Source organism: Lycium barbarum, chromosome 6 (genome assembly GCF_019175385.1).
Source record: "Lycium barbarum isolate Lr01 chromosome 6, ASM1917538v2, whole genome shotgun sequence".
In the NCBI taxonomy this organism is placed as follows: Eukaryota; Viridiplantae; Streptophyta; class Magnoliopsida; order Solanales; family Solanaceae; genus Lycium; species Lycium barbarum.
Window position 1 is genome coordinate 4,339,213 of NC_083342.1, and position 17,368 is coordinate 4,356,580.

General features: G+C 34.4%; 1 protein-coding gene and 1 long non-coding RNA gene across 3 annotated transcripts; both read right to left on the reverse strand.

Annotated features, from left to right (window-relative positions):
- Window positions 1-990: 990 nt before the first annotated feature.
- LOC132600536 (uncharacterized) lies at window positions 991-4,335 on the reverse strand. Of its 2 annotated transcripts, XR_009567224.1 has the most exons (4): window positions 3,460-4,335; window positions 3,170-3,393; window positions 2,206-2,271; window positions 991-1,267 (listed from the first exon to the last, which is right to left on the reverse strand). It is a non-coding gene; the product is annotated as an uncharacterized LOC132600536 (long non-coding RNA). The 2 variants fall into 2 exon arrangements; XR_009567223.1 differs by having other exon boundaries at window positions 3,170-4,335.
- An 8,626-nt stretch (window positions 4,336-12,961) lies between these two features.
- On the reverse strand, window positions 12,962-14,963 carry LOC132600537 (premnaspirodiene oxygenase-like). The gene is made up of 2 exons (XM_060313764.1): window positions 13,998-14,963; window positions 12,962-13,827 (listed from the first exon to the last, which is right to left on the reverse strand). The coding sequence occupies exons 1-2, from the start codon at window positions 14,889-14,891 to the stop codon at window positions 13,207-13,209; spliced, it is 1,515 nt and encodes a 504-aa protein (XP_060169747.1). The 5' UTR covers window positions 14,892-14,963; the 3' UTR covers window positions 12,962-13,206.
- Between the last annotated feature and the right edge of the window lie 2,405 nt (window positions 14,964-17,368).

Consider the following 17,368-nt stretch of genomic DNA (forward strand, 5'->3'; position numbering starts at 1 on the left):
GGTATGGCTGGGGTACACTAGAAGAATGGGGGGCTGGCAAGATGAAATCAAATGGATCTCACACATTGCTAGACACAAATCAGGCCACTGCTCCATTACTTGCTGCATTTTTGGTATGCTAATGGCATTAGTTTGGAGAGAAAGGAACCCACTCAGATTTCAAAACACTCAGCTTCTTCCTGATAGACTCTGCAGAGAGATTGCACAACATATTCACATCCAAGGCAGGAACAACTTCAAATGGCAGAGAGCTCTTGCTGCTATGAATTGCTATCCCTAGCTAAGTGCAGTTGATTGAAACTGGTTGTTGTTTTTTTAATGTAATAGTTGCTCCTAGTTTGACTTATACAAGTTAGTGAGTAGGAATTTTACCATGTACAGTTGAAGGTCAGCTTCAACTTTGTGTTGTACAAGTTTTTTAGATGGAATAAAATAGACTTTCAACCAAAAAAAAAAAAGTTTGCCTTATAAGGCAAAGTTTAAATTTTGTATGCCCCCTCCGGCAGACTTTTAGTTATGTTTAACTAAAAGTCTGCCGGAGGGGGCAGACTTTGCCTTGAGTAACTAAAAGTCTGCCGGAGGGGGCAAACTTTGCCTTGAGGGGCAGACTTTTAGTTATGCCAGATCCGGCATAACTTTAACTTTTTCTTAAAGATTGTATGCTGGATCCGGCATACACTCCCCCAGTCCTGCCTTGCGAAATTATTTTTTTATTTTATGCCTGAGCGGGGGTTCTGTCACGACCCAGCCCCGTGGGCCGCGACTGGTGCCCTACTTAGGCACCCAGACAGACAAACATATCAAATCGTAACACATTTATCCAAATAGCATATACGACCATAAATACTATATGCCGTCTCAAACTTCATCAAACTGTATCGGACACATTTTAGCACAACCATATCCATATATATAACAAAAGCCGACAAGGCTATCAAATGTATCAAAAGCCGACAAGGCTAACAAATGTATCAAAAGCCCCAAAACATATACAAAATGCACGCCGACAAGGCTGCCATAACGAATAGGGTCATACAAACGCATCTGAACAGAAGTAGGCACACATACCCACAAATACGTCTACAGACCTCTAAACAGACAAACCGAATCATATGGCGGGACAGGGCCCCGCCGTGCCCCTGAACAAATACATATATACATAGCGAACGAATATATACCAAAATGTGTGCTCTGAAATGAGAAGAGCACTCCAAACAGCAGAAGAGGGTGTCCTAAATGGGTAGATCACCAAACTGTGCGTCTGTACCTGCGGGCATGAAACGCAGCCCCCGAAGAAAGGGGGTCAGTACGAAATATGTACTGAGTATGCAAAGCAGAATATACAGAAAGCAAATCTGAGTCATAAACGAAATGGAAGTACCAAACATAAGTGCAAATCCAACATATCAAAATTTGCTTACTTTCGAAAATATGTAAGTAATGCATAGGGTACAGAAGAATATGGTCGCCCACCCGTCGATGGCGCCATAACACAGCATAACACCAGAAAGTTTCAAATCTCCGTATCCCCGTCACACATCACATCACAACATAACGCCATACACAGCATAACACCAAATATAGGTGGAACCCGACCCTCATTAGCGAGTAGCTCGGAGAACCATAACACAGCATAACTCCGGAGTATATCAAAATGCGCACGATAACAGAACCGGCCCGGGAACCGGCGAAAGATATAACAGAACGCACGAATAGAGTCGTGAGTAGTCATATGCATAAAATCAATATCATAAATTCAAACATAAGCAAAATGATCATATTTGAAAATCGAAATAATAGTCTTAACAAATTCTTTCAAACGCTCCCGAATTTCATAAAGGGAAGCCGCGGGACCCACTGACGGAAATTTACCCAAGTCGGGCCCGCTTATGGAAAACATACTCGTTATACGTAATGCAAACTTTTATAAAAATATATTGGAGCAATCCGAGCACTTATGTGAAAGATATGGCATTCGGAAATTTCGAAGTTCTTTAAAGTGAAACCTCTTTGCGCAAAGTTCAGAAAGCGATTATTTCAAATACATAAAGGTTCATATTTCATCAAATCATACATAAGAGTGCCAAGGAACATATACGGATCATAACATGCTCGGATTTCGAATTTAGAATTTCCTTAAGGCTTATAATCTAGCCTATACAAACTAAGGCATGCCAAAAGAAAGAAGGGTTGCGCTTTACATACCTCGTACGCACTCCAAGATAGCCAATCTAAAGTAAATCCCAATCTACGCCTCGGGCTCCCCAAGGTCTACAAATATGCCAACGAATATCCAATATTAAACATAGGCACTTAAGCCATTCATTCCAAACTAACATTAAATTCTACAGAAAATTCGGCAGCATTTCCCCTGTAAATAGGCCAACCCGAGAATTTAACTCGCTCAAAATCAACAGCAACAACCACAATAACCAACCTAGCAACTCCAATAACCAATCCGGAAGACAATATTACATTAATACTCTCTTTTTCATCATTCGACAACTTTTCAAATATTCAATTCAACGGCTTACCTTCAAGACAACATCAACGCCTATACATTCAAATACTAACCCAAACTCATACTAACAACATTCAAGAACATTCTAAACAATTCACATAATATTTCCAACGATCCAACAATTTCTCCAAATTGGGCCGAAAACAGCCCCTAAACTATAACATAATGATGCCCGAAATTCTAACGAACACTTACAACACACCAAGCAGCCCATATACACTTCTTACGCCTTATTTCATGCCATCTTTTCAGCAAATTTCAGGGAAATACAACAGCAGCCACACGACACCACATCATCTATTCATATGCAAGTAAATCACATTATTATCTCTATAATCCTTACAACAACCCACAACAATTTTAACTCCAACTCTAACCATTAAATTCCTTCATTCTCATTACATAATCTATGATTACAACAACCAAAATATTAATTCAAATCAGTCCATCAAATTTCAATTAAAAACAGCCCCTACGGCATTCAACAACATTTCAACAACATTCCAACATTCGTGCAATTCATGTTACCAAGTTACAACTATGCTTCAACATCAAGATACATAATTTCACACATACAATTTACATTTGCATATTCCCCACACGTCCAACTTCATCATCAAACACATAGAAAAAATGATCAACTCTTACCTTAACAAGTTGGCTTTTTCCACTTAGCTAGAATTTGTGAAATGAACTAATACGTGTTCTTGTTGCTCCAAATGAATTCTTCACGTTATTATCACCTTCCTAAGGGCTGAAATACCTAGAAAATCTGATTTTTGGATCAACAAATTTGAGCTCCAATTTTGCTAGCCATGCCCGAATGCCATGGCTTATGCTCTCTCTCTCTCTAGCTTGTATATCAACGTTTCCTTCACGTATACACCATATTAAACCTTTAATCCAAATTGATAACATGAGTAGGAGGTTGAAATTACCTTTAGCAATCAGAATCATCAAGAATCTTGTTTCTCTTTCCAGCTGCTTGCTTAACAACACAAAAAAAAACTTAAGCTACAACTTCTCTTTAACTAATATCATGTCAAGGGTCTAGGATTTAGCTTACATGATGGCTCAATTAGAAAGGGGGTTTGGGAGAGAAAATAAGGGTTTTGGATCTGTTTTAGGTCGTGTGAAATGATATAGGGCAAAGTGGTGACTTATCTATTGAGTTTAATGGGCCTCATGGGCCGAAATGTGAGTGTTTGGGTCGGGTCCAAACTTGCTGCCCTGCCAGCCCAACTTGCATCGTCCATATCTCCTTATCCCGATATCATTTTGACGAGCGGTTTGTTGCATTACAAACTAGACTCGATGAACTTCATTTTAGGCTTTTGAAACACCTTAAAACTCCTCATATTCAAGGAGATATGCCTCCTACAATATAGGCTAAAATCGGGTCCGAAATTTTACTGAAGTTGTTCCGATTCATTTCGTTTAACTTCTAATCCTCTTCCAACCTTATGTAACCTCTTATGCATACATATACACACTTATATACATCAATAAAAATCCATATACACATCTCGAAGGGTCCAAAGAATCACAATAACCTTAAGCATAACTAGAGAACTCACAAAGCTTTGACGAAACTCCAATCGCAAAAGTATATTCATATCTTTTGTCCATCCTCTATATCATTACTAATAATCTCAAATACTTTAAAAGGTCACTCGCATTACCCCATATACATACTCATAACGCGATTTTAAATCCTTTAGGTTACCATGTCACCTCGGGATACTTAAGGCAACCATATATATAACGATATTCTTACTAACTCGATTAACTTTCCTTGAACCTTCATAACTCATTTTTTTTTTCTTGTTTTACTTCAAGTAACACGGATTATTATGGAGTGTAACAGGTTCGAACCCAGAACTTCATGTATTCGCTCATCTTTCCAAGCAAAGGGCAAAATTTAAAGACCACAAATATGAAGGGCAAAATTTAAAGACCACAAATTTGAGGGGCAAAATTTAAAGACCACCCCAAACGAAGGGATCCGTGCAAAAAAATGATTTAGACGTGTTATTTATAACAGGTGGTTATTTTTGTGGCCTTATATTTAGAAGTTGGCACTTTTTAGGCCATTAGGTTGAATATAAATTTCGGAAAGACTCAAATATGTCATCGAACTATTGAAAATGACTCATTTATGTCGCTTATCAATAGTTTTGGCTCATTTATGTCATCGCCTATTACCAAAATGACTCATCCATGCCATTTTTCATTAGCGCTGGTTTTATAATACCAGATATGGCACGTAGTCTCTAATTAGAGATTTACATCGTTTAATTAAACCAGCCCAATTTTAAATCCCAAATTAATAAAAAAATCCGACCCATACACCCACAACCGTAATCTAGTTGGAGGCCACGTCTCATATCTGGTATTGTAAAATTGACGTTAATGAAAAATGACATGGATGAGTCATTTTGGTTGCTGGCAATGGCATAAATGAGCCAAACTATTGATAAGTGACATAAATGAGTCATTTCCGATAGTTCGGTGGCATAAATGGGTCAAACTATTGACGAGTGCATAAATGAGTCATTTTCAATAGTTCAATGGCATATTTGAGTCTTTTCCGTATTAGTTTGGAGTTTTAAATTTCAGATTCAGTAGTTACTTTTAAACATTATTGGCGTTGGTCTAACCAACTGGCTGACTTCTAAATATATGGCCACAAAAGTAATTTTTTCTGTAAATCAGCCAGACTTGTTATTTCCACCAAATTGATTACCACGAAAACTTTAGATGGTCCAAACAGACTCAGAGATTTGTTTTTGTCAGACAACATATAAGAGTTTTTCTCTATGATTATATGCTATTATTTTTTGTTTGGCTTTAATTAATCAAGTTGTAAGCACTCAAACAAACAAATAAAAAAGAAATGGTTCCAGTTGGATGAGTAGGATATTGATCCTGTGAAAAGTTAAAGTTAATTTTTTGGAAGAACAAAAATATCATAAATATTTAAAAGAGTTTCTAGAAAGTTATAATATAATATTTTTGATATATATTGTATTAGGAAGTGTCTAGAAATTATAGACACTTAGATATTTTTAGTAGAGGATAGAAAAATCTAGATATTTTAGAGTAATACTAGAAGATAAAGATAACTAGATTTTTCTTATGGATGGATCTAGAATAATATCTAGAAGCATCCCTAAACAAGTATAAATAAGGGTGACATTAGGCATTTGTAACCAACCCCAAACCAAACCCAATTGTAAATCATTCAAGCCAATTCAAGAGAGTCTTCTTCCATAACTAAATTCTCCTTTTCATAGCTTCCTCTTCTTTAGTTGAATCTTCTGATCTTATTTAACGATCTTAGGATAGCAAAAGGTTTCCCCAATTTACTTTTCTTCTGCTATATTTCTCTACAGATTCATTACTTGGCTCAATTTGAAAATACATGACAATTGCCACTACTTATGGATCCAAACCTTAGATGATATATCCATAACTCAGAACTAGTCTTGAAAGGTGTTAAGTCATGATTCATACATTTTGAACCAAAATGCCCCAACAAAAAAAAAAGTTACTGAAGTATCTATAGCGCAGTATTTTACTGCGCTATAGTACTAACGGAGACGGCCCCGTTAAGTCCTATAACGCAGTAAAATACTGCGCTATACGGAATACGCATCAACGTATAACGCATGATTTTACTGCGTTATAGGACACCACATAACCACAAATTCCCCTTTCCATTCTTCCCTTATTACGTAATAAAAACTTTTTTACGTAGTTTAGCTGTATATTAATCATGCTTTAAGACTCCGAAACTTCAATATTTTATATATAACTCTAGTTATATTTGTACAATTAATAAAATAGACTCAACACATCAAGAATACGTGATACTTTGAATTGTCGTTTTAATAGTTGAAAAGTGCTCGAAGTCCTTTTTTGTTTGAAGATTTGTAGTCATTAGCTTTAAGTTATTTATCTTTTAGGGTTTCGTCTTATTTTTAAATTAATGCTTAACTTTATTTCGAATGTGTCACGTTTTTTTTTATTATCAATAATAAAGACTAATGATAATATTTATAAATATGCAAAAAATGTATAATATTTACGATAAATTGTACAACACTAATGTATATACACTATCGAGGATGGGTCCCACGTGTAGTATGGCGGAGACTATCCCTAGGCCTAAGGCTCATACCATCCCCACCGCCCTCGTCATCGTCTCCGTCGCCCTTTTTCCTCTTAATAACCGGGCACTCCAAGTCATGATCATCTCCTCTTCCCCTAGCCCTTGCGCCCTTAACTAGAACGTGCTTCTTCTTGGGATCTTGACCCGCTGGCACGCTCAGAACCTCAGGCTGAGCTGGGTCTGGAAACTGGACCTCTTCCTCGTCGGGAGTCGCCACCGCAGGCGCCGAAAGATGAATTTGAAAAATATATAAATATTAGTATCATTTCTTATTTATGTTGAATACATTACCGTTATTTATTTAATCAAACTTGTGTGTCAACGGGCGCTTGAGAAGGCTCCTGAGATGGGTCTGTAGCCTCCTGAGATGGGTGTGATGGTGAATATGAGGTAGTCTCCTGGACGAGATGTTGTTCGAAGTCCAAGTAAAGCTTATAAAAATTAAATAAGCATTTACCTTATATTGAATAAAATTAGTTTAAGTAAAAAACTTACATGCGCCTCGGTAGTCTCATGAGAAGACACCTCTGCCTCGGCAGACTGATGAGAATGCTCCGGAATGGGCAGCTCCTGTGGACCCACTGGCGCCGAATCCTAAAATATGAAAAAAATGAAATAATAAGTACTTTAAATGATCAAATATGTATATTAAATATTGACCTTATATTGAATAAAATAAATTTTAATAAAAAGCTTACCTGTGGCTCGGTAGTCATATGGGAAGACACTGCTGGCTCGGCAGACCCATGAGAAAATGCTTGAGTGGGTGGCTCTGATGGACCCGCTGGCGCCGAATCCTAAAATATGAAAAAAAATGAAATAATAAGTACTTTAAATGATCAAATATGTATATTAAATATTGACCTTATATTGAATAAAATTAGTTTTAAGTAAAAAACTTACATGTGCCTCGGTAGTCTCATGAGAAGACACCTCTGCCTCGGCAGGCTGAGTGGGTGGCTCTGATGGACCCGCTGGCGCCGATGGACCCGCTGGCACCGAATCCTAAAATATAAAATATTACTAAATAATGAATAACATATATATATATATATATATATATATATATATATATATATATATATATATATATATAAAATAAATAATCTAAATGAACAAATATGTATTTTAAATACTAACCGGGATCAAAAACTCATCAAAGTCAAGAATCCGGGCTCCCTCTGAATTCCTCACAGGCCACTCATCGGTTAATGAAGCGCGTAACGCCGCCCAATCAACGTTATCACGCTCCTCCATGTATTCGTCGACCACATTTTCCTATAAACTTTATATTTTTTTCGTTAGCTTATGTATTTATGAAAAGAAGAACTTTAACTATTCTTTTTAAGATAATTTTTTTTAATTTAACATATAAATTCATGCTTATAAAATTGTATAGATTAACATTTCATAATCGTTTACAACTTGTTTGGATGGTTGTTACCTATTGTATTATATTATGTTGTTAGTATAAATAAAATGTTTGTTTTGATTGCTACTTTAATTTTATTGTTATGTAACGATAATTTTATTAGTATAAATAATAATTCATTAACAATTCATAAATAATTAACCAAATTCAACTCATAAACATATAACAAATTAACAATGTTAACAATTCATAAATAATTAATCAAATTAACAACTCATAAACATATAACGAATTAACAATGCATAAACATTTAACAATTAACAATTCATAAACATTTAACAAATAATGAATTTAATCATCATTAATAAAAAAAATAAAAAAAAGGGAACAGTGGCCTAAGCCACTGCCCCCAGCCGATCAAACACAAAAAAAAAAATTGATTTTTTTTATTAATGATGATTAAATGTTAAACATGCATGCAATATAATGTATATAACAAAATAATAACAAAAGTTCATAGTAGAAAATCTTAATCGAAGATTTTTTATAGATATTTTAATCGAGTTGTACGCCGCTTTTTCTCAAAATTCAAACTTAGAATCTTGCTCCTTGACTTGAATATACCGAGAATCTAAACTTTCCGGATGAAATTTACTAGAAAACGACGTTTTTATTTGGTGGGGACCACGGAAATCTGCCCTCCAATGGTGTTCTTGAAAAAAACTGCCACTGGAGGGGGCAGTGGTGGAACCCGATCGGTTATAGTGGAGACTATAACGCATGATTTTACTGCGTTATAGGAGAAAGGCAAAGTCCTATAACGCAGTAAAATCATGCGTTATACGTTGATGCGTATTCCGTATAGCGCAGTATTTTACTGCGTTATAGGACTTAACGGGGCCGTCTCCGTTAGTACTATAGCGCAGTAAAATACTGCGCTATAGGTACTTCAGTAATTTTTTTTTGTTGGGGCATTTTGGTTCAAAATGTTTTTTTTGGAGCTATTTTGGTTCCGGACTCGAGGATTCATCACCATGCCCATAGAAACGTGCTTGAAGACCAACACCATAAATGGTGCGTCTTCTTAATCCCATCCACTCATCCAAATAAATTTTTGAAAAGTCAATTGTAGGAGGTTCACTTGATCAATCTTCAGGCTAAGACACTGATGTAATCTTAGATATGACGGCATCCTAAAAGCAATAAAATTGATAAATGTTATAATTATATTCTTGAAAGAAAAATCATCAAGAAATATTCGGGGAGGTATCATAGAAAACTTAACTATTAAAAATAATACCTTAAATAAACAATTATTTGATGTAACAAAACTTTTTTTTCCATACGAAATGCATTACTTGTTTGGCATCAACTTGTCACACTTTTCAGAATACGAATACTACTAATATTTTTCAATACATGTACCATAGCTTGGATAAACAATTATGTAACTGAAAGATGGTACAGTTTCTCTTCAGAAAAAAACTAGTTGAGATACAAAGTAGGAAAGTTTAAGTTGAGTGATTAAAGGAGTTCAAGATTCTTTTAGAACTTAGGTGCAAATTACAGAAAGAAGCCGGGATGAAAAGAAGAAAGAAAATCTGTCTGAAGATGACAATTCAGAAACAGGACTACAGGAGCATGTTGAATAGAAGGAAATAGAAAAAGTACTGTTAAACCTCTTTTTAATGATGTCATTTGTCCGAATATTTTAATTGTTATAGTGAAATGTTATTATAGAGAATATACAATATAACATGAGCTCACAATGACTTTCTTCCCATTCGGAGATCATGGTAAGCTGTGTGATTTTTAGCTGCTATAGCAAATGTTGTAACTTTAGATGACGATGACTTTCTTCCCACCTAGGGATTGTAGTAAGCCAGGAAATATTTTGACTGCTACAGCGAAATGTTATTATAGAGAACATATAATATTACCTAACTTGATAATGACTTTCTTCCCACCCAGATATCGTCATGTAAACCCTGGAGAAAGACATATATTCCCTAGGAACGGAATCAACAGAGAAATCTGTTTTTGCTGAACATAAATCTAACAGGTTCCAAAAAAACTTGATCCATGTAGTAAAATGTTATCATAAATGATGGTTATTATAGAGATATTTAACTGTATTAGCTTAAATACCAAAATCACTAGGTTTTTGGTCAAGCACCTTGTTAATTAATGGCTGTTAAATGGGCTTTTGGAGGCAAATTGAACAAGTTAAAAAGGATTAAGTTGACATATTTTTGCATGGATTGTCCTTCAAAGGCACTGGTCTTTAATTTTTGCTTCTCAAATTGTTGGTCTATAATTTTATCCTTCGCTTAAAAAAAGTGGTCGAAAATATCCCGACATTCTGGTTCGAACCCCAGCTCAGTTAAAAAAAATGGCAAGGCAAGGTTTCGTTAAAGTTCTGCCTTATAAGACATAATTTATTTAATACTTTAAGGCAAATTCTGCCTTATAAGGCAGAACTTTTAATGCAAAATTTGCTTTGTGATTTTCTTTTTTTAATTGAGCTGGGGTTCGAACCCTGAATCCAAAAATATTTTTGGCCACTTTTTTAGGGGAAAGGCAGAAATTAAATATCTCCTGTTTGATAGGACTATCGTGCGAATTGCACCTTAAGTTAATGTTTTTTTTGGAGCCATTTTGGTTCCGGACCCCTGAATCCTCCACTTCAATGTCTCGACTTCAACATCTAGACTTTGATGTTCGAGTGCAATAATCTGTTGGACATCGTTTTCAAGAAATGAAGGAAGAAATGAAGCATAAGATGAGAAGAGATCAGATAAGAAATAAGGGAAGAAACGCGACAAGTATTGCGTGAAGAATGAGACATGAATTGCAACAAGAGGTGCAAGAGCAAGTTAATCAAATACTTCAAGCACATTGTTTGGGCATCATAGCTCGCTTAACTTCACCTCCTTCTGGTAGACCTGACATTTCCTTGAATAATGAAACAAGTCATATTTAGATCAATTTTAGATTGTTTTATGTTAGACACACTTTGGATTGTTTCTTCGACTTTATGATAGATGAAATTATTTATGAAATAGGTAATGTTTTTTGGATTTATTTTACTGCTTTCAGATTTTTCAAAGATTTATATTAATATAAATATTAATCATTTGGTTAGTAATATTTACCAATAAATTAACAATCAATTAATAAATTTTCTGGCAGTTGCTAACAAAAAATATGTTGTTACTAATATTACTAACCAATTACTAACGTAATTTAGAAAACTAAATAACCGTTCTTGCTAACGTTTCGAAAATTCGTTGGTAAATTACCAACATAACATTTCTATAACTAAAATTGCTAACCAATTACCAATGTATCTGAAAATTTTACCATCGGACTTGCCGACCAAATTATTATCCATTAGTACAGTTGCTAATGAAATACCAACAACATTTCTTTTTCTTTACTATAGTTACCAACAAATTACCTACGCAATAGAATAATGAAGAACCAAATGTACTAACTCCTTCTCTATTAGTTAGTAAAGGTACTACCGATATACCAACCGAAAATTGGTTAGTGAATTTACCCACCAAAATTTCAGGGCCAAGCTTCAAAAATTTCCAACAACATCTTCGGGTGTTTACCAACCAATTTTTAGTTGGTAATTTTACTAACAAATTCAAATTGGTTGGCAAAATTTACCATCGAGCCTTTTCACAATGGATCAATATCAGTTGGTATTCGGTTGGTAACTCAATTTGCCTACCGATTTGATCAATTTACCAACGAAATTTTTTGTTGATATTTGATTTTTTTTTTAAGTGTTTAATCAATCGAACATGAAAAAATTAAAAATAAAATAAAAAATTCTATGTAATGTTCCATACCCAACACACCCATAATGTTAAAAATTATTAGAAAAATATGGTATCGGTCAACCTCTGCCACTTGCTCCACTTCTTTATGGACAGTGTAGTCCACAACTTTCATTTGCTGGCCTCCACTTCTCTTAAAGATACTTCAAGAAAGCTCTTAAACAAACAAAGTACATTCAACACCACTTTCGTACACGCAAAAGCCTCATTATTATCTTGATTGAATATGAGCATTACCTAGCAGATATTGATAGGACAATTTGATTAGATTACTCAATGGCTTCATCTCCTGCCAACTCCTAAAATTATTTCCATTTCTTCTTTCTTTCATGGCCTACGGTAGCACTGACCTAAAAAATTTAATAAGGGGATTCGGAAAATTCGAGTGTGAAATCTAAAATAATTTTTGAACTAGATTTATCACTATAGTGATAATTTTCCTTATGTCATCGGATCATATATATATATATATAGAAGTTTCTGCTCTATTTACGCTGTACCGTATTCAATTGAACCCCCTTCATTGGTTGTGACTCCGCCAGTGTGCATCTACCTTCACTCGCTAGTAAAAACGTATATTTTCATGGAAAGGAAGAAGAAGAAAAATAATAGTGTATACTCCCTTGGTTTTATTATGCGTCGTAATTTGACTGGACACGAAGTTTAAGAATGTGAAGATTTTTTTTCAATTTTGTGGTTAAACTAAATGCATATATTTGATTGGACAAGAAATTTAAAAATGTAAAAAAATTGATTCTTGTGATCTTAGACTAAATGTGCGACACTCCAAAAATGACATCCGAATTTTATGATTTTCAATATGACATTCATTCCTATAAAGAAGTAGCACTAAGAGCTTAAATATTGAAATGGTGCAATTAAAAATTTTGGCATTCTTTTTGTCAAAACACGAGAAACACATATGAGATCATACTAAGTAAGTTGTTGTATGTGCGGGAAACACAGAACTACGTATATTGTGTTTCCACCTTATTAGATTTAAAATTTTAAATTCACCAGAAAATGTCACTTGAGATTCCATGTTGACAACTATCACTCTATCAGGATACATTTATTAGATAACAAAAGACACATATATGTTACAAATAGTGAAAGCATAATACACCAGAAGAAGAAAGAACAATGATAGGCCGTACAAAGAAATTAAAAGCAAAGGAGGAGGAGGGAGAAGTAATGCATAGCGAGCTTTTAAGGCCAACCACTACATTAACTGCTGATGGAAAAATTACTTTGAATCTTTCCTAAAATAGAGTTTGATGCCATTGAATCACTCTTGAGACGGTTGATAGGGAGTGGCAATCAAGTAAAGGTTACTCTTTCTAGTACAACTTGCTCCATCCGACTCAGTCATGTCAAGATCACTTGGATTAATTCCAGTAGGAAGTTTCCAATCAAAGTGATACAACATTTGAGCCAAAGGCAAATAAACATTAGCTAAACCAAATGATATTCCAGGGCAAATCCTCCTTCCACTACCAAAGGGAAGAAATTCAAAGTTATTACCAGCAAAATCCACTGAACTCTGCTCAAATCTCTCAGGCTTAAAGCTTTCTGCGTCATCCCAGTATTTTGGATCTCTTCCAATAGCCCAAATATTAACTATGACTTTTGTTTTCAAAGGAATAGTGTAGCCGCTTATGTCTACTTCTTCCCTGCATTCTCTTGGGAGCATAAGTGGTAGCGGAGGGTGGAGTCTTAAAGTTTCTTTAATGACTAATTTTAGGTATTTTAACTCTTCAACGTCATTTTCATCAAAAGTTTCTTTTCCTCTAAAGGCTTCTCTTACCTCTGCTTGAGCTTTGGCGATTATACCTGGATTCTTAATCATTTCTGCCATGGCCCAGTCCATTGTGGTTGACGTTGTTTCTGTTCCCGCTGCAAACATGTCCTACGTACATTTATGAGCAAGTTACGCGTGTTGTTTATCTTGTGCAAAGTTTTTTACCTACTTCTGCTGAAATATTCAAATAGCTTATTTACTCTAAGCTTGTGTTACGACCTTTGTTCTTTATTGAAAGGTAATCATAAGAGTAGAATTTTACAGTATATAGTACTTACATAAATAATAGCTTTGATATTGTCGTTGGTGATTGGAAATTGAAGGCCTCCATCTTTCATAAGTCTCAACAGTACATCAATTAAATCTTCACGTCCTAATTCACCATTGGTCTTGCCAGTTGCAAGATTTTTCTTGTGCTCATTTATAACATTCTCAGCAATGGTATCTACCTTACGGTGGAGCTCCATCATTTTACCTTTCATTCCACTAAGCACATGAAGAAATTTAAGCGAAGGGAATATGTCAGCCACATCAAAACCTTCCAATAAGGCTGTCACTTTTTTCATTACTTGTATAAATTCGTCTTGCTCCTTGAGTACGTTCCCAAATGCTGATCGACATATTATGAAGCTTGTGAATAAAGCAATCCTTTTTGTTACATTAACTGGCTCACTTGAGGATGATGATCGAAAAAATTCAACGAGACGAAGAACTTCATCTCGTCTAATCGAACTGGATGACCGAACATTTTTGGCATTGAGCACTTCCAAGACACAAATTTTACGCATTTGTTTCCAGTAATCACCATATGGGCAAAAGGCAATATCGGAACAGTTATACAAGACAAGTTCGGAGGCCAAAAGTTTAGGCCTAGATGCAAAAGCAAGGTCATGAGTTTTTAGTACTTCTTTTGCCATCTCAGAAGAAGTGATCACAACTACTGAAACTTCACCTAGTTGAAGGTGCATAATTGGTCCATATTTTTTGGCTAAATCTCTAAGGACTCGATGTGGAAGTCCACCAACCATATGAAGCATGCTTCCAAGAATAGGTAATTTCCATGGACCTGGAGGCAATCTTTTGCTAATTTGGCTATTGGAATTCTTCCATATCTTTAATAAAAAGAGGAAAGATACAAAAAAGAAAATGGAAACCAAGTTGAGGACCTGCATTTTGGAAGAGAAAGGGTGGGTTTGTTTGGTTCAAGTGTAAGGTCTTGAAAAAGTTGTTGCATATGCTCTTTTATAGAGTTTTCTTTTGTTTGAAAAGAAATGGAACTTATAGTAAAGACAAATATGAAAGACACATTTTTTTTAGCAACTTTTGGTTTTCAAAGTCTGATCAAAACGGTTACTCCCTCTTCCAATTTGTATGACAGATTTTTATTTTAGTCAATCGCAAAAAAAAAAGACACATTTTTTTATTTAACAATAATTTAATTTTAAATTTTATCTTTTACGTTTAACAAGATGATTTATAATCACACAGTTATCTTTGGTTTGTTTTTGAGACTACAAGATTTGAAAGTATTTCTTATTTCTTAAACTCTGTGTTCAGTCAAACTACATCACATATATTGGAACAGAGGAAGTAGGTCTTATAAAAGCTTTAGAGCACACAATTGAGGAATATCGAAAATACCCTCATGTCGACATGTTGGCGAGACAACGGTCAGCAACTTTAAGCCTCTTTTATATATTGAAAAAATAAACTAACATGATTATATAAATTAACTTCTGTTAACATATCGTAATAAACAGGTTATATATGATACCAATTATATCTACAGCACTTCAATAAAGGCATTGAAGTCAGGAGGCCGATCAGGAGGAGTTTTAGCAAACGAAAAATTCTGATCAAGTTCAAAAAAAGAGAAGAAAGAGAAAACAATTTGTTTGACGCTTTTCACTTTTCAAGAGTCAAATGTTATAATTTTGTCCGTGTGTTTGAACATAAAATTTTTAAATTTTTCAAAATAAAATTTATATATTTGAAAACTACGTAAAAAGTACTATAAGTAAGCATAATTAATTATTTAAAATATCTAAAAGACATATGAAAGAATTACGATCAAAGAACAACTCATTTGAATCTCAAAAAATAAAAAGTGTCAAACAAATTGAGACAGACGGAGTAATACTTTGATTTCACTGAGTTAGTATGTCACTATCACATTAATCCAGAACATTTATTACTTTTTGGCATTTGAGAAATAGTATAAGACGAAGATCAAAATGCTTCTAACCAATTGAATTTAGCACAACATACCCTCCCTGCTACCTATTAAATAAAAAATGTCTCCAACCACGTTTTCGTTTGGCTTAAAAATGCCTCTAACACTAACGGTTGATTAGTGTCTAGATGCAGTGGCGGACTCAGGATTTTGAGTTCGGGGGTGCTGGATCCAGGAATTTTGAGTTCGGGGGTGCTCTATTAACTATTTATATCTGTTTTCTTTATATTTTCTATACAGCTATACACTCCGTAACTGAATTTAATGGGTGCCGGAGCACCCAAAAATTCTACATGGGTCCGCCCCTGTCTAGATGGGGGTCAGGTTTTACACAAAGCCATTTGATGGTTCATGATTATCCAATGTGAATAAATTACCCAACTCTTATGTATATGTGCAATTATAATTTTTAAATAAGAATATATATAGTCCGGCTGATTCGATTTTTTAATTATTTTTTGCTTAAAATCAAAATCAATCAAAGTTTATCGGTTTCTAAAGTTGAAAACCAAAACAAAATTAAACCAAAATAGTTTGTTGGTTGTTCAAGATTTGGATAACTATGTCTTACATATAACAGTTCTGTACCTTTTAATTGTGAATTTTTGAGATGTTGTGACCTATAAATTAATATTTTGGAATAAATAAATTTTCTTTCATCAGATAGGTGAAAAAAGAGCATTTTTGAGCAATCTCTGATACATTAAGGACATTTTGATCCAATATGTGGAACGAGAGGTAAATTTGACACAACAGATGGAAGGGAGACATTTTTTAGCCATTTCTAATATATTAAGGACATTTTTAACCTTTTTCCGTAAATAAAAGAACCCTATTTTTTGTCCAAGCCGAAAATGGTAAATACCAAAAACCATTATGTATAATAACGGATAAAGCACATAATTCGAAGTACCAAAATACCCTCTTGTTGATAAAGACTCTTCAGCTTTGCCAACATTTATTGCTTTTTGGGCTTTGAGAAATAGGAAGAGAAATAGTCGGCTCTTAGGATATGTAAAGAATTAAATAAACGAAACAGAGCCAAAAATGCTCCTAAGCTACTGAATTTGACTAATAGCCTGTTTGACCAAGTTTATTTTTTCCCCAAAAGTACTTATTTTTTCAATAAGTGTTTATTTTAAAAAAAGTGAGGTGTTTGGCCAAGTTTTTGGGAGAAAATAAGTGCTTTTAGAGAGTAGCAGAAGCAGTTTTTCAGAAGCTAAAAAAAATAGTTTTTGCCTAAAAGCACTTTTGAGAAAAATACACATAGAAACACTTTTTAAAAGTTTGGCCAAATACTAATTGCTGCTCAAAAGTACTTTTTAAATTAAGGGAAATCTACGTGGTGTAGCTAATAATAGACCTTATTTTTATTTAGTAGCTATACTATAATTTATTTACACCTCATAGCTAAAA

Coding starts and splice junctions, on each gene's coding strand:
- LOC132600537 (XM_060313764.1), bottom strand. CDS start 14,891: ATGCAGGTCCTCAACTTGGTTTCCATTTTCTTTTTTGTATCTTTCCTC. Junction 13,828..13,997: donor ATATCAAAGCTATTATTTAT/GTAAGTACTATA, acceptor AAATGTACGTAG/GACATGTTTGCAGCGGGAAC.